This window comes from Clinocottus analis, unplaced genomic scaffold, assembly GCF_023055335.1.
Source record: "Clinocottus analis isolate CAN_PGR_092001 unplaced genomic scaffold, fCliAna1.0.p SCAF_10, whole genome shotgun sequence".
Lineage (NCBI taxonomy): Eukaryota > Metazoa > Chordata > Actinopteri > Perciformes > Cottidae > Clinocottus > Clinocottus analis.
This window is the reverse complement of record NW_027175821.1, coordinates 16,010,513-16,031,120: the sequence shown is the minus strand read 5'-3', so window position 1 is coordinate 16,031,120 and position 20,608 is coordinate 16,010,513. Positions and strand designations below refer to the sequence as shown.

The following is a 20,608-nucleotide window of genomic DNA, read 5'->3' as shown; positions in this document are numbered from 1 at the left end:
GAAAATGAAGATTATCTTAACAAACTGAAGCAACTTATGGCCCCTTTAGGGGACAGAGGGGCACCGGAAATGTCACGCTTTTACATATTCTGTCCTTTTAAAGATCTTGATGAATAAAAGATAATTATTCTTTAGAGCAAGACAATGTTGATTTACCCTTGAGGAAGTCAAATTGTTGTATTCTTTTTGTCCTTTTAACAGGAAAGTGACAGTTTGTGGTGGGACGCCTTCGCCACAGAGTTTTTTGAGGAGGACGCCACCCTCACACTTTCCTTCTGCCTCGAAGATGGACCAAAGAGATACAGTAAGTGCAATGTCATTCGATTCTTTTCCAAGAAAAAGTCCATAAGTTCAGGTAAAATATTGTATTCTTTCTTTCCTGTTGCACTGCTTCGACACACACCTGTCTTACAGTTATTTGTTGTATTATGTTCATATTCTTATGCATTCTGGTGTCACATTCTTCTTCAACCAGAAGTTATCACCTGGTAATATGCTCATGTCTGTCAGAATTAGGTTGCTGGTGTCCCAATAAGACTCCGTCAGAGATTTAGTGGCTGAGAATGTAGCAGTGTTGAATTTTAGATCAAAATCCCTCATACTCGGATACCTCAGTGTGTAGTGTTCAATTATTCTAGGTATGATGTTGTGATGAAATGGGGGGAAAAAATGTATTTGGAATTTCCACTTTGCTTCAACTTGCTTTGTCTATTCCACTTACGTTATTGATATCCTACGTTTCCCAAAATGCCTTTTAACACCTCTAAGAAAAAATATGTGTGAGCCTGAGTCAAACATTTCTGCATGGTGCTCCACTGAGCGTCCTCTCGGTGAGGAAATTGGTATCTCTCCCTCCTCTTAACAATAGTTTTCTCTCTGTATGTGATTGCTGAACATTGGTGCAACATCACACGCAACTACTGGTAACCTCTTTCTGACAATTTCATCACAGGCTTCTATTGTGGCCTCTGCTTTTTAAATAGAGATGTAAATGTAAAATGCGGTCTTGAAAATAGGCAAATTGTTGGGTATATCTGCACTGAAGCGCCTCACAAAGCATCTGCTTTTGTGCCACATCATAATGTCTGTGCTTTGAGAAAGTGTGAAGCTATATTGGCACTTTTTCACCGAGATGAGTGCAGCTCAACCTGATGTCGTATCTGTTTTGTAAATGTTTTACTTCAATACAGTCGAGAAGTTGAAGAAGTCGCGTTGGTTCTTCAAGAGTTCCAGATGTAAAAACTATGTTCATTTTCTGCATTGAAAGTGTGAAAGACTGGCAGTTTGAGCACTTAAAGGCTTGGATCGCTCCTTGTTGAATCATCAGAACAAAAGAAGAGCAGCGTGTTACGAGAGAAATGTCTCTTTGTCATTTGTACAATGCTGTAGACATGAAAAAAAAACTAATTAGAGAAGTCAACTACGACTCCCAGGGAGCATTTTGGTGACAAACATGCAATCAAGAAATCAGTGTGTGTGACTGACCTTGAGCTAAAGATTTATACTTCATAGAAACACGATAAAAAGATGTTTGCAGTTTAAATAAGTTCAGTTTTGAACTCTGAGTCATTGCAGATTCAATTGGCAAGTATGGCGTTTTGTTCCCACCTGCAAGAACAAAGAATCTGCTGCGGCTCTGATTTTGCGCCTCTCCAAAGCAACGGTGGCGGAGACTCTACTGTACTGTAGCGTTCAGAGCCCATAATACAAATAAGTAGGTTGTTAAAACTGACACAAACTGACACAAACCTCTCGTACCTCCACGGTGTCTAGCATGCTACCTTGTTTTTACGTTAAAGGACATTAAGTATATCATTAAAACAAAACGTACAAATGGCAGTTGCCGAGAGTTAGATGAGGAATATGCAATTAAAAGCACTCTCATGTCCGTGAGTTGAGTCTCTAAAGCTGGAGCCATGAGGCAATTGGCATAGCGTAGTGTACAGATGGGGAGCCAGGTGAAACAGCTAGCCTGGCCCTGTGCAAAGTTGAAAAAACAACAACTAAAAACCTCACGTCGTATCTTGTTTGTGTATTTTGACCAGTTAAAGCAGATTGTCAAGAAGTAGTTCCACCATGTAACTCACTCACAGACTCCACAGACGGTTTAACTGCAAAGCTTTAGAGTTGTTGGTAAGAATTAGGGCAGTACCAAATCTAAAAAGTCATTCGTGGCTATTTATTTGATCAAAACCCAGTGTTTTTGTTGTGAGGCTTCAACCCTCACAGCAACATTTTCAAAAACAGTTTGCTCGTCCACTTGCCGCACGCACTGACGAGTTACGTTCTTTAAAAAAAAGTTGATTTAATGAAACTCATTTGATCAAGTTCAATTGAGGATGTTTTTTTCAAGGATTTAAAAAAAAAAAATCTCAACAGCGATGATGTCATAAATCATGTCGGCTGATTTTCGAAGCTTTGTTAAATACGTGACGACGTTTGCTACACCCCGAGTAGGAGTGCTTTCTGGAGCCCGGCAGCTGTTTCGGTCCGTTTCTATTCTCGAGTCAGTTTTCACATCCCAGAACCTCTGTGCGAAGCCGCCACTGGTTGCCTGGCAACCTCCCTGCGATGCCAAGTTTCCATGAAGTTCCCCGTTGTTCACCAAGAAATAGTTGCAGCCAACAACTGCCTCAAGCGGCGTATTGTTTTCTATTTGTGGACACGACGTGTTAATTGCTGTGCTTTCCAGGTATTTGGAGTCAGGCTAGCCGTTTCCCCCTGTTTCCAGCCATTATGCTAAGCTAAGCTAAGCCATGGGCGAGCGGCCTTTTGGCTCGCGCTCCACACAATAAGTTTCACGAGACGTTTCCACCAGTTCGTTCCGTGTCCTAAGAACTCCTGTTGGGAAACGCCACGCCTGCAGCCGCGGTGCGTGGTCGTCAGCGGCGGACGACGCAGCGGAGGCTGTTATTGACTTTGAGATATTGTTCCCTTCATCTCATCTGCATAGGTTCGTGTTTTGATATCTGAAACATATTGAATATCACACAGACATAGATAAGGACGTGGTGCTCTGAAATGAACAGATATGTGCGTGCGTGCGTGCATGCGCGCGCGCGTGTGTGTGTGTGTGTGTGTGTGTGTGTGTGTGTGTGTGTGTGTGTGTGTGTGTGTGTGTGTGTGATTCAGCTCTGTCATGGAGGAGGATGAGAGAGAGAGAGAGAGAGAGAGAGAGAGAGAGAGAGAGAGAGAGAGAGAGAGAGAGAGAGAGAGAGAGAGAGGGAGAGGGAGAGAGAGGGAGAGAGAGGGAGAGAGAGGGAGAGAGAGGGAGAGGGAGGGAGAGGGAGGGAGAGAGAGAGAGAGAGAGAGAGAGAGAGAGAGAGAGAGAGGGGATTGTTGTTAGCCAGGCCCCGGTTTGCTTTTCAAATGTAAAAATAAAAATCCCCAGTGGTGTCGAGACGGTAACCCTGTTCCCCCAGGAACGGGAGGCTTAACACCATGGCAATGATGACTCACCGTCAGACGCGAGCCTTTCTCGATTCAGATTCAGGTGTGCTAAGTTACACACACACACACACACACACACACACACACAGACACATGCACACAGACACAAACACATAATCCAGGAAACATCCATCAGCCTCATACAGTATGTAGCCAGCTGCAGAGCAGACTTGAGAAGAAAAACTAAGAAAGACACCCTCTGATGTGTATGTATCGAGGTATTTTGTACTAATCACATTGTCATATTGCTTATACTCGTTTAATACAAGTTGGTCTCGCACTTTAATTTGCCAATCGTGTCGTAATGACTAATGCTGGTTCATCCTGTTTGCATACAACCGGATATCGACCCGGCGAGATCGTGTAGAGAGAAAATGATCGAGATGAACTGCTGGTTTCATATCAGAAGAGAAAATTAGGACATTTTTAATCCACATGTACACCATTTCTTGTTTTTTTTCATGTCAAATGATGATTAAAAAACCCTTTTGTTTACAATGATACATCGTATATTTTACATTTCCGACTCCTCCACAGTACAAGTTGATCGGATGAACAGTTCTTGAGAAAAATCAAAGGACAGACAGAGAGACTCTGTCTGTTAAAGTGCATTTCAGTTAAATGTCAACACATTTTGCTTTTCTAAAAGAAAATGTACAAAAAAAAAAAATAGGACTGCAACCAATAAGCTTTCCCCAATTATTTTCTCAATTATTCAGGTAATCATTTGGTCCAAAAATAGTAAAAGCGTTCCAAATCCCAAGCTGACGACTTGATATTGTTTTGTGTATATTGTGACTTTAGATTGTGAACATGTTTGTGACAAAATGTACACAGAAGAATAATGTATGCACATGCAAAAATACAAATATGTGGCTCAGCATTTCTAGTGTTAGACAGTTGCAGTATTTGAATATGTTGTTGTTTTTTTTCACGTAAGACTCTTCCCCCTTCTCCCCGAGGCTTTTTGTCGTCCTACCTTTCCCATTACACAGAATCATTCTTGTGGCACGGACATATCCGTCCAGTGCGTTATCACGGGGGCTTTGTACTCCTCCATCCTTTGTTTTATTTTACTTTTGGCAGTCTGGAAAATTCAAGTTCACTCCGCTCATTGTTAGTCACTCTGAACAAGCATCAGCTAAAAGCCCAGCATATGAAATGTAAATGTGACCAACAGTGGCCTTACTCTGAAATAATCGCTGCTTGCCGTCCCAGAAAAGTGTGGTATATATATATATATATATATATATATATATATATATATATATATATATATATAGTTATCATATACGCAGGTCAGAACCACACTGACCAGTGGAGGTGTGAGGGTGAGGGGAGGATGACAGTTAGTTACATGTTAGAGGAGTTACAACACAACAAAAGGTTGTAACATGTTTCAGTTCCACAAAGACACTAAAGACAGTCGTAGGAAGTAGAACGATGTGTTTAAAAACTCCATGAACGAAAAAGATTTGTGATTATTCGAGGCCGAGCCGAGTGCTTCAATCGTCGTCCAATGCATTCTTTTACCCCCACAATACCCAAAGTGGCTCGTAACATGAAGAATAGTAATCCCACATTATTGCACCGCTGAGATCGATCGTTAGACAGCCTAAAAAAAACTTTAATTTTACATGTTGCCTATTTCTTTATTCATTTCTTTATATAAGCAAATTCTTATGAGCATATTAATGAGCTGTGGCTGTAAATGATTTGATTATTGCACATTTCAACAAAATGTTGATTTCTGTCCCCTTAAACATAATGTCAAAATAAAAAACAATATAAGGACCACCCGTTCATTTCTTTACAGGCCGACTTAAGAGCAAATTGAGTTTTTACAGGCTACAGCTGCAAATGATTTCATATTTAAATATTGCACGTTTCTATAAAATGACAACTTTTGTCCTCATCACTCAGGAGACATAATAGCAAAGTAAAGCTTGTTAGAGCTTGTGTGTGTGAGTGTGTGTGTGTGTGTGTGTGTGTGTGTGTGTGTGTGTGTGTGTGTGTGTGTGTGTGTGTGTGCGTGCGTGTGTGTATTATGTGTGAGATGGATGGATGTATAGATGGATATGGATGGGGTTGGTAGTCATGTTCTTCCGATATCCTCGAATATTTCTCACCAAAGCGTGGACGCCGCAGACGGCCTTCTGTTTAATGTTGTGGAGCTTATTTTAGCTCCACAGTACCACACATTTGTCAATGTGTTTCTTAACTAAAAACAGACTATTTCTATCTTTTAAAGCTCAACATACTAAGAAAATGGGCAACATTTCACGTGTTTTAATATACAGCTACGTTAAAACAATCACTTTGAGTATAATGTACAGTATAAATGTAAGAACTCAATCCGTGTTGAAACTGAGTTATATTTCTTTGAGTCATACAGTAGCTTATACGATAATTACAAGGAAGTAATCATTTCACTCCAGTCTGAGGTGCTCTAATTTCATAGTGCTCAGCGGAGGAAAAATGAGAAAAGCCAATTTACTTAATCTGTTTTTAGCATTGCGTGGACCTGTGTGAGGTGTTTGTAATTCTCCCCAGCTGCTGTTCATTGTGGCCTCTAGGAAGACATAGATCATATTGGAAAAGGCTGCGTGTTAATTGTTGGGGGACGAACACTTTATGCATCGATGTCCTCCGTGAGGCTGCTGCGCTCCTTTCCGCTATAATCTGTTGTGTTCCTTAACGAGGGCTAATATCTAAAAACAGACAGCTCATCATCGTCAACTTTGTCAGTTTTGATGAAAATCTATGAATCCTTTCAATCATTTATCAAGTAAAAAAGCGCCAAACGTTCACTCCATCCTCTCCTCTGAACGTGAGGATGTGCTGCTTGTCTGTGTTTTGTGTTTGTAAAGTGAATATAATGGGTCCGGGACTGGACTGTTGGACACCATAAGTCATTTAAAACTTTCACGTCATGCTCTGGGAAATTTTAATAAGCATTTTTTATTTTTTTTAATTTTACAATTTCCCAACACTTTACCCAAACAGAAAACTTTACACAACTAAACGCATCATAAACACTATAGAGACCATCTGGCGACAGAATCACACCAGCTGCGATGCCAAAACTGGCCAGGAGCATATAGAGTGTGTGTGTGCGCACGCGTGTGTGTGTGTGTGTGTGTGTGTGTACAAGTGTGTGCGAGGGAGGGGGGCTTCCAAAGGCCTTTCTCAGACAACACCCTTCAATTGCTGCCTTTATTTTGATCCCCACACCTGTAAAGCTCAGTGATGCAGCCCCACGCTGTCTCGGCTGGTAATAAAGTTTGAGTTCATCAGAAGTCCAGCATTGACTGTGACTCGACTCGCAGACATGTTGCACTGAATGTTGCTGTTGAAAGCCTCGAGGGAGCATCTCCCCCACTGCAGAAAACATTCCTCGTGATTGTGTGATTCAAACCAGTAACCTAATGCACACAAGCCTCTTCCTCTAACTCCTATTAAACCCACTCTGGCTTTGGATAATCCACCTCTCTGTGGCTTTAGACTGTATCTCGTGTGCTTCTGAAACAATTAGTCGATCCAACGCTCAGTTTTCAACAGAGTTAGTCAATGAACTGAGAACTGCGTAATTGTTTCATTCAATCGCCAAGACAAAATGTCAATCAATCCCCGATTCTGCCTCCTAAAACTGATATTGTCTTTTTTTTTAATCATTGGAAGATCTTTGCAATACAAAGACAGTTTCAATGGCGCTTTCTGACATTTAACTGACTATTTGATTCATCAAAAATAATCAGATAATATGAAAATGGTAACTATTTGCTACCTCAATCTCAAGGACAGTATTTTCCTTTGTCTGGTTTATCCCCAAACGGAGCAGAACAATGTAACCTTCACTGACAGTTTGGTGAACTGACAGATATTCGAGAGCCAGAGAATGATTCCCCACCCAGTGTAACCAATAAAAAGCAAACTTCACCAGATTGTCTGTTGTGTCTAATTGTAATCTAACTATCAGTAACAATAACCATGTCAGGCGACGACATAAGCAGCTTATCCAGACAGATTACATTTTGTTTTTCTTGCCTCGTCTTGTTCTTGGGAAGATTTAAAGAGCGCTAAATGTGAGCAGTGAGAATCTTTTAGTCTCCAGCATGTCATAATATTTTATAGCATCTTTGGAAATTAAAACCTATTAAAGCCTCATATTGCTATGACAATGTATCGCTTTGATAAAAGTTAATACTTTTAATGTGCGCATCAAGTTTCAAGTTTGGAGGGAGGGTGTTTTGGTGCATTTTTGTGTACCCCCGTACGAGTGTAAAACAATTCTCCATCTGTGCAGGCCAATTATTGTTTTCTACAACGAATATTCAGCAACTCGATCTAATTATACCCCCAATTGCCATGGCCTTAACATTCGCCCCAGTACCTTGTCTGGCTCTGCAATCTATGAAGCATCTGATGAAAGCTGCACTCCATGATGCAATCAAAGAGCAAGGCTCATTTTAGAAGTAGCTAGTTCAAACAAGAGAGGGAAAACTCGTCGTGTTTAGTGGGCTGATTCAGGGCAAACTGCAGAAGTGATTCACAACACATTTACAATTCATCTAGTTATTCTTGCATTGCAGCTCGCAATTATTGCAGCGATGAAGTGACCACCGCTAATAATCTTTAAGCAAGCGTGAGGGCATAATGAGGAGGAAGGAAACACAGGGGAACGGCTGGAACGCGTGTGAAGGGACGGACCAAGCGGCCTCGTTCTGAGGTCAGCTTAACAAAGGACTCAGTTGGTTAAATGCACTCAATCCAGGAAAGTTTGAATCAATGCTTTGTATCTTTTTCTTATGCAGGTGTTGCACAAACTAACAACATGAAAACGTTCCGTTTTAGCAACTTTAGTCTGATTTATATCTGAAAATGTTCCTTCTTTACAGATTGTATCCCAATGAAACACGGGTAGCATTGTGCATCTTTGAAGCGTTGCTGTTGTGTTATCATCGGGTGCTGTAGCAACATATCAGTGGTAAACCTTACAGTAAATGTGCTGTAAAATGGAAACGGGGCCCCAAAAGGGGCTAAGGCGCTGCATGAAGCTGCAGGGTTTCATCCAAAGTCTTGTGGTTGCATCAGTGCAAACTACATCATTCGCATTTAGTAATTGGACTTCATATTAATGAAGACGTTATTAATTTGATAAAGTCCCCTGTTGTGAAATAGGATACACCACATAGCCCTTCATATAATTGTGTCTTCAACACTTTGGCTTCTTCCTACAGGCATCATAATGTTATTGATGTCCAGTGTGTCCTTTGAACATTACTTTATAATGATGTTCGTCTACTCAGGACCTCTACATAGCTGAATGCACGCCAGTCACAGCGCAGGATTAAACCGAGGACGCTTTGGCCCTGAACATTAACGCAATGATGTGTACAGACAGGACTTAATACAGTATTTGTGTGAAAAGAACCTGAATAGAGGTCTGAGATGGAAGGATAAGTCCAGCGCTGTGATCTGACTCCCTGACTGTTGAATAAAAGATTGACAGCGGACGACTGGGAAGGGCTTGTTTGAGGGAGGCTGTGTTATTGAATTGGGGGGTGGAATGAAGAGAAGGGAGAGGTGGAGTCCCGAATGAAGGTATGGAGTTGGTGCAGTGTCGGGCCTGCCTGTCTGCATGTGTGTGTGTGCATGTGTATCTATGCCTCTGTATCACTATCTTATTGTGAGCGATAGAGAATGTTTGTGTGCAGGGTAATGTGTCGGTGTGAGACTTAAAGGGGGGGGGGTGTTTTGAAAAGAGGAAGGGGGAGGGGGCGGTGGGGTTGTGGTGGTGCGCGAGGCTGCTTTACAGAGAGATGGATAGGATGGATTGAAGGTGTAGAAGCGGTGATTGGCAGGCGGGATGATGCGGCCCTGGCTCAGCTGCAGCGCCGAGATGTCGGCTGCTGCTGATTGACAGCCGGGCCGAGCCTGGGAACCACAGCGCTGGATCGGCCGCAAAGAGAGGCCGAGGGGGAGAGAGAGACGGGAGAAATTATAGATTTCGACCCAAAAATATGTAGTCGTAAACATTTTGCTTTCCGGCCCTGGATAGGGCCGACACTGCCATCTATTGTAAACCACACCGGTGGTGTGTTTTCACAGTATTTCTGACGGTTGTCGATGCGCTAATCAAGCGTCTGTGTGCTTGACTGTGTTGAGAACGATGAAGAGAGTTTAAAAGACGACCGAATGACAGCGGAACGAACAGTGAGTCATAAGGAAAGCCCGGGGAGGGTGTAGACATCTATTAAATGTATGTGAGCCGGCAAAGTAAAGTACGCGGTCTGCATCTCGGAATAACAACGTGCTTTCATCCTTCACTGTAGCTTTAGCTGAAGGCTGCACATGTTTTCTTTTTCATTATTGATTTTTTTTGTATTTAATTGATTCTTATATATATATATACTTAATGAAAAAAAGCTAAGAAAAATACCCATCACAACTTCTCAAAGTCAAAATTGATGACAAATAGTTTATGTCTACAATTACAAAACCCGGCAATATGCTATATGTTACAAAAAAGAAGAAATAGCATAATCCTGAAGGTAAAGATGATAGAATACATGCCCCATGCGTCGGTTTTGGTATTTTTCTTGATAAATGAATTACAAGCAATTAGCTTTTCATTGTTATTAAAATTGAAATGCTCAAAACTTCAACACCACTATTTCATGTGTTGCTAGATTGCTTGGTCTTCATTTAATCATCATAGTTTATTGTACAATATTTGCATGAAGAAGAAAGCCTTGGGTACGAAAACTTATATTCATTTAGTACTTTAACTCTATTCAAAATGTTAATGATGATGATTTGTGTTATTGTGTCATGCATACAGATAAGCCAGCCTGGATGAATATGCAGGATAGATACCACAAGTAAATATAAACCACATCCAGAATACAGAACAATAATATCCACATAACTTACAGAATCAGTTAAATATGATTTATAAGTGAGCTGATTATGCAAAACGCTAAAGAGTGAGCCATCTCACTTCCATCTCATCTTTGCTAAGTGTTGCCCATGCACGGTACCCATCGGGCACTCGAGTAAAAAATGGCGGCGGCTAAGACAAAGTTTAAGAACTGAAATTCAAGCGAGCATTTTTAATTATTCTGTCAACAGGAGTTCAGTTTGTTGGCGTTACAGGGTGTGGGTGGAAATCCAACTATGCATTGCGCAATTTGCCTTAAAGTTTGAGAGCAAGGCGAATAGAAACTAGGGTCGTTTTTTTTCAAAGGCATGTCAAGTTTCCCGAAAAATAACGATGCCGGAGTGCTATAACAAGATCCGACAGCATCTCACTTCCGTGGCAGCTAAGATGGCTGCCGGCAAACCCCCCTTCAGGGGCCCCGGCGGTGCTTTTTACGAAACATGAACACTGAGGCAAGTCAGCTATTCTCCAAACCGACTCCCACCGTGTATCGCGTTGGAGAAAACATGCGGTCGTTCACTCCTGGGCCCGGCTCCCTACCAGCAGAACGGGCTTCATTTACTGAAGATTTAACATGACCGTTAGCTTAAGTCTTTAGGACTTCAAGAGTTACGTCTTCTAATGAAGTTTGTCGCCTTTAATCCACGTGCTCCAGTATTCTTCGGTTCTTTGAGCACCGGACGCCTCAAATTCCTTTTTGAGGCGTTTAACCTCAACAACCAAAGTCTTTGTCGCTGTTTGGTAAACGCTAATAAATTGAACAATTATCATGAAAGGGGCTAAAATTGTGTAATTTGGGTACATTTCTTACCCACTTTCCGGGCTGGACGTCGACTGGGATTGCTGTAAAACCAACACAACCAGTCAACTCTCTTTTTTTCATTGATCTTAGTAGTTCAAATATCCTCCACCCACCACATTGGTTCAGTTAAACAATCTAATCCCATCGCTGGAACTTTGCCTAAATTGGCCATTAAAAGTTTAAAAAAAAAGAAGCATTAAATAATTATTAAGGGAATCAATTATAATTGCTGGTTATGTTTTTGGTCATTTATACACTTTCTGACTGCAACGTCTGCCCGATGCCAATTAAGACATTGACTTAGGCCGGTTGATTGTGTAGTCAGAGCCAGAACGTAAAAGGTTTTTTTCTCCTTCTATTTCGGTCTATTTTTCACCCGGCGATAAGCCCGTTATCGTTTCCTCTCTGCACAGGCATCCCCTCCTCTCCGTGTGTGGTCTGTGCAACCAATCAGATCAGGGGAACCATGCACCCGGCCTGACTTAAGAGTTGAGTGAGGTGAACATGGTGGCGGCCAAGCAAATAGTAGAACAGGATTATTATTTCATCAGTCTTCTCCCGTTTCCTGGCAATTTGCGAGTGAGGCAGATCACGGCATCAACGATTATCAGAGGCAGTCGCTCAGATGCTATGACAAGAGGCCGTAGCACCTTGCCCGTATGTGGCTGACCACCCTCCATCAGGTCCTATTCACGGAGTAGCAAGACAGAAGAAATGAGACGTGTGCCTGCCATGTGATATCCTGTTTGTTTCTGGTTTTTTTTTTCCCTTGTTATTTGGTAAAACTATGAGACATGCTGTTACAGCTGTATAGAACAATCTCAATCATATATTTGAAGTGCATTCATCATCAATGATTACATGTATTTTGGTGTCTTAATTTGCTCCGAGGATATTAAAACATTTTCACGTAATGAATATGTTAAATGACTTTCCGTGCTAAGTGGGAAACCAGTTTTGAACATTACGCCGTGATAACTTTTGGCCTAAAATAAGCGGTGTAACCGAGAAGAAGCGATGCAATTAAAAGTATTAGGAGTCGCCATCAAAGGGAAGCTGAGAGACGGAGAAGGAACGATACAGGAGTGGAACTCTCTGCCCTTATTATTCTCTTGTCTAAATCCACCTTTCTCAGTCACATCAATCAATAACACAGGCTCAAATTGACGTGAATCCATTTTTTGATTTCTGTTATTCTCCCGGCGATCTTTTAATGCGGCGTGTGTGAATCTGTGGGTGTAAGCACAGTGGGCTTTTTCTCTGAGAGTCTGATGAAAATATACAGCGGCAGGCGCGAGCTGTGTCTTTGTTGCACTGTCTGACCAGAGAAGAAAGAGATCGGCCTTTTAAAGACGTAATGTGGTTCTTCTGAGGCTGCCAGGAATCGTAGCCTTTTCGTTTTAAAACAATATCCGATGTCTAAAATAATTGACGCCTACTCTCGCTCAAAAAGCCCGGCGGCATGAAAGCAAAGCACATTAGGAGGCACCTGCAATTCATTTTTTGACAAAACAAAACCCAGGACTCTGTACTTAATAAATATTTTTGTGTGCTATTACTATTTTCATGTGTGCCATTACTTCTCTCGCACCAAGTGAATTTGATTTATTGACTGCTGTCAACAAACGACTGACAACAAAGGACGTGAGAGACAAATAGTACATTAAAAAGAACAGACTTCCCAGTTTTTAAGCAATGTGTGTGGAAGTGGTGGAGTAAGAAGAATAGTCCAATTTGGGAAAATAGTATATGAAGTTTCTCAAGTTCTACGTTCATCTGAAAGGAACTTGAACCCGACCTAGTTTCCGAGAGGTCTTTTCCTTATTGGGATTATGTGCATGACAGCAAAGCAGTGAGCTATGACGTTTAGCCGCTGGCAGGAGGGCCCATAATTTACCATAAAAAATGTGTTCTGGACTTTCTTCTAACAATTCATGACTAATGGCTCAAAACTTTTCTTCACAGTGAGTTTAGAATTTAAAGCAAATTAGCTTCTCAATTACAAAAGAGTTAAGCATGGCACTTAGACAAAAATCTGGAAATACTTCTTAGCAAGCTTTTTTATTTTTACAAGGTCGTCATCAGGCCTGTGCTCATATGTCAGTCTGAAGACTAGAGCCGGGTGTCTGATGCCAGCCTTTTAGTTGACGTAGCACATCATCTCCTCTGTGCAGCATGTCGGAGGTTAGCAGAGACTCGCATGTTAACTTGGCTTGGTGTGATCGTAGTGGTGTGATGTTGTTGTAATAGCAGATACAAATATATAATAAACCAATACTGCTTTCTTTATTGGGTATTTGCTATACAGTATAATATAGTTCCTATGTTTCTTGCACTCTCGAAAGCGTTTTTTATGGGATTAACTAAGCTGAAATGTAGAATTCAACAACATTTCCTACCAAGAGGAGTGTTGAGTGTTAAACAGGAAGTGCCGATGACTTTCCATTTGTAAAACACAAATACACATAAACATTTCATGGAACGACATGAATACCTAATATAACACTCAACACATGCATCATGAGGTGTTTATGTCGTTTGGAGACATTGTTAGATGTATTTGTGTTTTACAAATGGATGAAGTTCTAAATGAAGTTATTGGAAATCCAAAATCTGTTGAATTAAAAAAAAGAAAGCTGTCAAGGCAAGTGCTTACCTGCCCGATGCTGGATTTTTTTTTTATTTTTAAGATCAATACATGTATTGATATTTGAGTGTTTAGGATCAGAAACAAATGAATACAACATAACATAAGCAAACATTAATGATATGGATACGTTAGATATTGTTTGGTGTTGGACTGTTTTATCATCATTTATAAGAGAATTATTTTGCAGTTGAAAAGCCATACATGTGATATACCGACAACGATGCATTTGCATGAAGCCCATAAAGAGCTGGCAGACCTGAAGGAGCCGTGCTGTTTGATCAATATGAATACTGCAAAACAGAGAAACATGTATCATCTTGTCCGACCGCTGATGAATCTGTTATTTAGTCTCTGATATGGTGAAGTGCGTCTCCGCTCCACAAACCCACGGCTCCTGTAAAATGGTGTCATCTGCAGTCGTGGACTTTGTGAGTGAGCCGGTTTGGTTTCCAGGTGGCCTGGATCAGGGCGGGAACCTTCGCATGCAGCTAACAGGAAGTAGGGAACAGCTATCGGAGGGCACCAGCTGTCCGTGAGGATGGGCAGGTCCTCTGGCTTCCTGCTTCTCAAAGCGCCGTGCGCCCCGGAGCAAAACACAACTGGCTTCCCTTTCCAGTTTGAGAAACAATAGATGTTGCGAACAGCCATCCTCTTCTCCCTCTCGTCCTCCTTCATCACCTCTTCTTCATGTCTTTCTCGAGCACGTTCTGCTTTTCTCCTTTTCTTCTCGCTCTCCGTTCACAACTCCTTTTCTCCTCAAAGTCATGCTTCTTGTTTGTGTCCTCATCAATCCTCCTTTCCTTGCTTCTTCTGCAACCTTGGCCGCTCTCATCTCCTCGTTACCCTCCTCTGCCTGTTGTCTTCCTGTGTCCTCCCTCTCTCCTTCTTTCCTTTATCGTGTTCCTCCATCTATTGGTTGTAGATGTAGAGTGCGAATGTGTATCTCAACACATATAGTCTGTGTGTGTGTGTGTGTGTGTGTGTGTGTGTGTGTGTTGCATGGCAGTTAGATGATGAATGCAGTCAGTAGGATGGTTTGAAGAACTCGTGAATTTAGAAAAAATGCCACACATTTATAGTTGTTACATGCAAAATATACAACTTGAGACGAGTAATTTAATTTCTGTGCAATGCCATATGCCCTCCCCCCCATTTAGAGAGATGAATACTGCAGCACCTTCAGAATTTGGAATATGCGCCATAGCTATTTTTCTCAAAATCGTGGTGAACCTACATTTTGTAACACGTGAAAGGACATCAAAAGTATCCCGGGAAGGTCGTCCCATGAGGTGTCTTACGGGACACGTCTGCGATTTGTTTGGCTCAAAATGGAATTTGTGAATGTTTGCTCCAAGTCATGATGACAAACATGCAGTTCATGAAAAAATGAAGAGTGAAGTGCAACACAAGCTTTTAACAGCAGAACGTTACAGAAAGGTCAACAAGATGAGCTCAGAAAGAAAGAGGGAGAGAGAGAGAGAGAGCGAGGAGCGAGAGATAGAGAGAGAGAGCGATAGAGAGAGAGAGAGAGAGAGAGAGAGAGAGAGAGAGAGAGAGAGAGAGAGAGAGAGAGAGAGAGAGAGAGAGAGAGAGAGGTTTTATTAATAATGAATAGCATTTTCATCCGCACACTGGAGAGTAGAAGAAGAACTACATCTGGAAAACATGCAGTGTATGCATACCCCACATACACACACACACACACACACACACACACACACGCACGCACATACACACACATACACACAGCCACACACACAGCCACACACACACTGGCACATGCACACGTATGCATACACACATTGAAAGTGAGAGTAAGCTCCTGCCGATGTACAACACAAACACAGTGAGGCAGTGAAAGACCTTGTGAGTATACACGTATGCGTCTGCAAACACACACACACACACACACACACACACACACACACACACACACACACACAATATCACAGAGAGATGGCACACCTGGTCTCAAATACAAATATGAAAAAGTGTTTGGCATATGTAGAAAAACACAGATACAGTGTCTACACACACACACACACACACACACACACACACACACACACACACACACACACACACACACAGCAGAAGAGCACATTTGCAGTGCAAAGTTATTGGCACACAGAGAAATCCATATTTATATATTATACAGTGGTGGAGAACCATCAGTCTCCATAGTCTATGAAAGGGCCTGCACCGCTTTACTTAAGGTATTAAATGTTTATGTGGCGCTTTTTTCATCCCTCAATAACCCTTCTTTCCACACATGCACACACACACACACACACACACACGCGCGCGTGTGCGCGCACGCATGCATGCACGTACACGCACACACAAGCTCACGATGGACAGCTTCCCAAATCAGATGAGAAATTCAAGTCGTAACAATGTGTGAAAGTAATTTTCCATCGTCTTATTTGACTAAAAATGGCCCAAACACGACAATGTATCAGCTTGAAACACCGATTCTGAACAACTAAAATATGCCCTGGCTCGCCAGGTGGATGCAGCTGTTGTTTACTAATCTTAGGGTTGGTGGTTCGATCCCCAGCGCCTCCTGTGAACACGTCATCCTGATCCTGATCATGATGATGATGAATGGAGCTATGAAACGAAAATGAACATGTTTGGTATTTTCCCAGAAGAAGTCAGCCATGTTGCAACGGGGTACCGTCTTTATATCTTTTTACACGGCGGCGGCATCCTGGTGTGTTGAATTGATTCACTGGCCCCTCCCTCAGGTGGGCCGCTGAGAGCCTCGCAGGTATCGCTGCCTCTTTTAGATCCGAGCCCGATTATCAGAGGCCAAACAGCGCAAAGCGATGCTCATTACCATTGATTCTGTTTCACCGGGAGTCACACTCGGGCTGGATGTAGCGCGCGTGAGCGCGTGCGTGTTGGTTTGTCCGAGCTGTTAAATCAGTCTGTGAGGATCCTGTGTGACGATGCTCCACCTCCAAGCTTCGATGTGTGCGACGGGAGTTTAGACCTAACTGGTGGGGGGAAACCACGCATCTCACCACTGAGTCCCGGCATTCGCGTCGGTGTCTCACCATTGGGCTGCTTGTGCCGTGTGGAGGTGGTAGTAGTGGTGGTGGTGTCTTTGTCTCTTCCTCCTCTGCGTGTTGTGTCCTCCCTGCGGAGCTGCGCCCTGGGGGTTGGTGAGGCTGCAGGGAGGGAGAGAGGGGGGAGGGAGGGAGGGCGTTGAATTATGGATGGAGGTGAAGAGGGGATGAGGGCTGGCCTCGAGGGGAGATACCCCCACCTCCCTCCATCCCCAACACTTCTGACTCTCCCCTCACCCCTCCCCCATCCTCTCCTCTTCTCTCCCTCCTGCTTCCCTCTCTGCCCAAACAGTCACCATCCACGCGTGGCGTGAGGTTTGATGAGGGTGACTGGAGATGTGTGTCTCTCTACCGCGCTTTCTCTCTCTCTCTCTCTCGCTCTCTCTCTCTCTCTCTCTCTCTCTCTCTCTCTCTCTCTCTCTCTCTCTCGTTACACTCTCGTCCTTATCGCTGTCTTTCTCCCCCTCCCAGATTTCTGCTGGGGAAGTCAAAATGATAGAGGTCCGCTCAGCCGAAACTGGTCTGCAGATGTTGAGAAAACAAGACAAAGACATACAGTATCTTGATTTTCTTCCTCTGTGAATTGCCGGCAGTATTCAGGCTGGTGTTGAGCGTGCTTCTCTTGGCTTTTGTTCGATTATTTATTCTACAAATCCGTAAAAAAAAAAAAAAGAAAAGTACTCTGAGGATTAATTAACGCATATTCAGTCGAGTTTATTTTGATTTATTTTGTTACTTTTGTTTAGTTTTTGAACTCAAATTCCCCAAAAACGATTCATTTGAGTCATTTTCTTTTTTTGAAAAGGTTCATTTGGGGTATTTTATAGCAGTTTTATTTCACAGTGAGACAATAGAGAGACAGGAAACGTTGGGTGAGAGAGGAGCACACAGTCCACTCAGCCATCACAAGCCTAATTTGAGTCTCTTTCGTGCGATAGTTTCATCATATTTTGCAGGCCGCTGTTCTACGTTACGTCAAGCGAGAGCTGCGAGAGACACGAGGTCCGTCTTGGGAAGAGGTGGCCGTGGTGCTGAAGCCGCGTCATAATGTATGTGACATTTTGCAGCATTGTCCTCTGCACAGACAAGACTGTATTTTTTGCACTCAGCCCTCCTCTTGTTCGCTCTTTGAAGACCAGGGAGAGATCCGTCCAGCTGCATGTGAACATCTGCATGATAAGCCTTGAAGCGGCTGCATGTGAGTTGTCTCACTATAATAACACAAAGCTGCTGTTTTCTTTTAGGATCTTTGAATCAAACGTGGTATGTAATGCTGCCAGCTTGAGGTCTCTCATCAACGTGATGAAGACACATTTTTAATGACTGCGCATGCTGAGTTGTAAACTGTTCATCAGCAACAGTCATCAGTTGTTTTACCGCCGATGTCCACAACTAAATATGATTTTGATTACCGCGCAAGGAACTCCAAGCACTCGGTTAAGGTAACAGAAAGCTTATGGTCGCGGTTAAAAATTCATGAGGCCACTTAGAACCTGTGACCTGAAGCTCATGCCGGGACGGGTTTGCTCGCCCAACAATAAACCACAACCATGTTTCTTTCCTAACCTTTAACCGTGGCGATGCCAAACAGATAAACAGATGCATTCAAGATCACTTTTCTAAGATAGAAAAACAACAATGCTATCTTTTTAAACTCAAAGTTCAGTTCTGAATAAGAGGATGCCAGACTGAACAAACACATCTTAAACTGAAAAATTAACTCTCTTTAATATCAGATTTTCTCTTTTAAAGACGTCTTTCAAGAGGAGCCTTATTGGGCCTGTGCATTAATAAATACCATAATGACGAATAAACTCACACACAGGCTACATGTAAGCATGTGCAACTGACTATTTGAACCCCAGAACATGCTCAGAAAACACTCTGCATGATATGAGAAGCATAAGAAATGAAAAGCTGGACTACATTGTCCCTTTTGTCCTCCTCTGGTCAAGCTTTCATCCACTGGGGTCACGCCTTTTAGTTTAAATGTTTATTATCTTGAAACTGAGTGATAACACAACATAAAAGTATACACACAACAGATTCTCTCCTTTTTCTTTTTTTTATAAACTATTGTGAGGTGTTGGCATCATTTCTTCCTCGGCGTTTGAGTGACAATAACTTTGATAGCAGGGGACCTCTAAAACTCAGCATCGCAGTATTAAAGTGGACCGCTCCTCTCTTTGCCACCCGGCAGCCTTGCTTTTTGAAATGTAATGTGGAACTACGCCAACAGCGGTTTTCTTTCTTCCAAACGTAGCGGCGTTTTAATGATGTGCGTTTGGACAATTGTGCAAAAAGGGTTTTTTAATTAAATCTATTATTGTTTTTTCGTTGCAGAGGGGTAGTGGGCAAAGTGTTTACCTCGCAGAGTAGAATACAGCAGCCCCCAAAATGACAGGAGAGAGAGAAAGAGAGAGAGAGAGAGAGAGAGAGAGAGAGAGAGAGAGAGAGAGAGAGAGAGATTGAATTAAAGTTTTATGACTGATGAATATTTCATGTTCTGGGCAGTGATTCCCACATTCTGGTGTGTGTTTGTACGAGTGTGTGCATGCCTGTGTGTGTGAGTCTGTCTCTGGAATACATGCTGGGTGTTTTTAACCCTTTCCCCGCCGCTGTGCAGCCAGGGCCAGTCTGTAAACCGGCTTTTGGTCTGATATGGTATGACTTCCTACCAATTAAAATGCTCGTATGTCATGTGTACGTTCAAAGAGTTAGTTTGTTGTAGAAGTCCCCGTTCTGCATGCCGTCCACGAAGAGATCTGCTTTGAGAGCGACTGCAGATTAAGAGATGGGGGTCAAAATCTTCCGGTTTCGTCCCAGCAAACGAGCCCACGTGCAACCGCCGGGCCGTATCTCTCGGCCACGGCTCAGCAAAAAGGGAATTTAATATTAAAACTGCAACTTTGGAAGATTTCCACTTGATTCGGCTGCAGCAGGTTTTATGCTGGAGGTTAAAAGTAGACCCTCTGTAGATACCTGCCTTGATTTATGGCTCAAAGTCAAATTGCTTTCGTTAATAGTACGACACCGCACAATGATCAGTTGATTCATTGATTCATCGATGAGCAAATGGACAGAAAATGAATCTGCAATAATTAGAAAAATGATTAACCGTCTTTTTTTTTTAAAGAAAAGAATGTTAAAATCCTTTGTTTCCAGCTACTTTGTGAATATGTTCTAGTTTATTTCGTTTTTTATTACAGTCAAAAATGACTTTGCAGGTTTTGACTTTCATTGGGACAACACACACATATGCAGATGTATGTAGGAATTAGACATTTCTGATATTTTGTGAGCCAAACTAATTGAGATAGTAGTTAATAATAATGAAAATGGATGATGATAATGAAATAATAACAATCATGCCACCTCCTTCTGTAATTATAATGCCTCAGGCAACGTGTTTACAGTCGTCCACTGTGTGATGAAGAGCAGTGGTTCCTAACCTTTTTGTCTCGTAACCGCGTAAACAAAGTTTATTTCAGCCCGTTGAATGTGCATATCGGAGCCAGAAAGTGAAAAAAATATCTAGTAATTCACAAATAAAGCAAAAGTAAAAAGCCAAGAGGTATGCATTGTATCCCTAGCCGGCCCGACCCCCAGGTTTGTGTTCTGCAGGCGTAGAGCCAGAAAGGATTGTTGTTCCTGAGTTAGTTCATAGAGGGAGGCCAGCAGAGGCTTTG

At 42.3% G+C, this 20,608-nt stretch overlaps 1 protein-coding gene across 6 annotated transcripts in view; it reads left to right on the top strand.

Annotated features, from left to right (window-relative positions):
- Positions 1-20,608, top strand: part of ldb2a (LIM domain binding 2a) — an 86,759-nt gene that overhangs the window by 22,677 nt on the left and 43,474 nt on the right. For all 6 annotated transcript variants that reach the window (XM_068593195.1, XM_068593186.1, XM_068593164.1 and 3 more), the window contains exon 2: positions 202-304. In XM_068593195.1, coding sequence (XP_068449296.1) covers positions 202-304 — 103 coding nt within the window. The remainder of the gene's footprint in view (positions 1-201; positions 305-20,608) is intronic.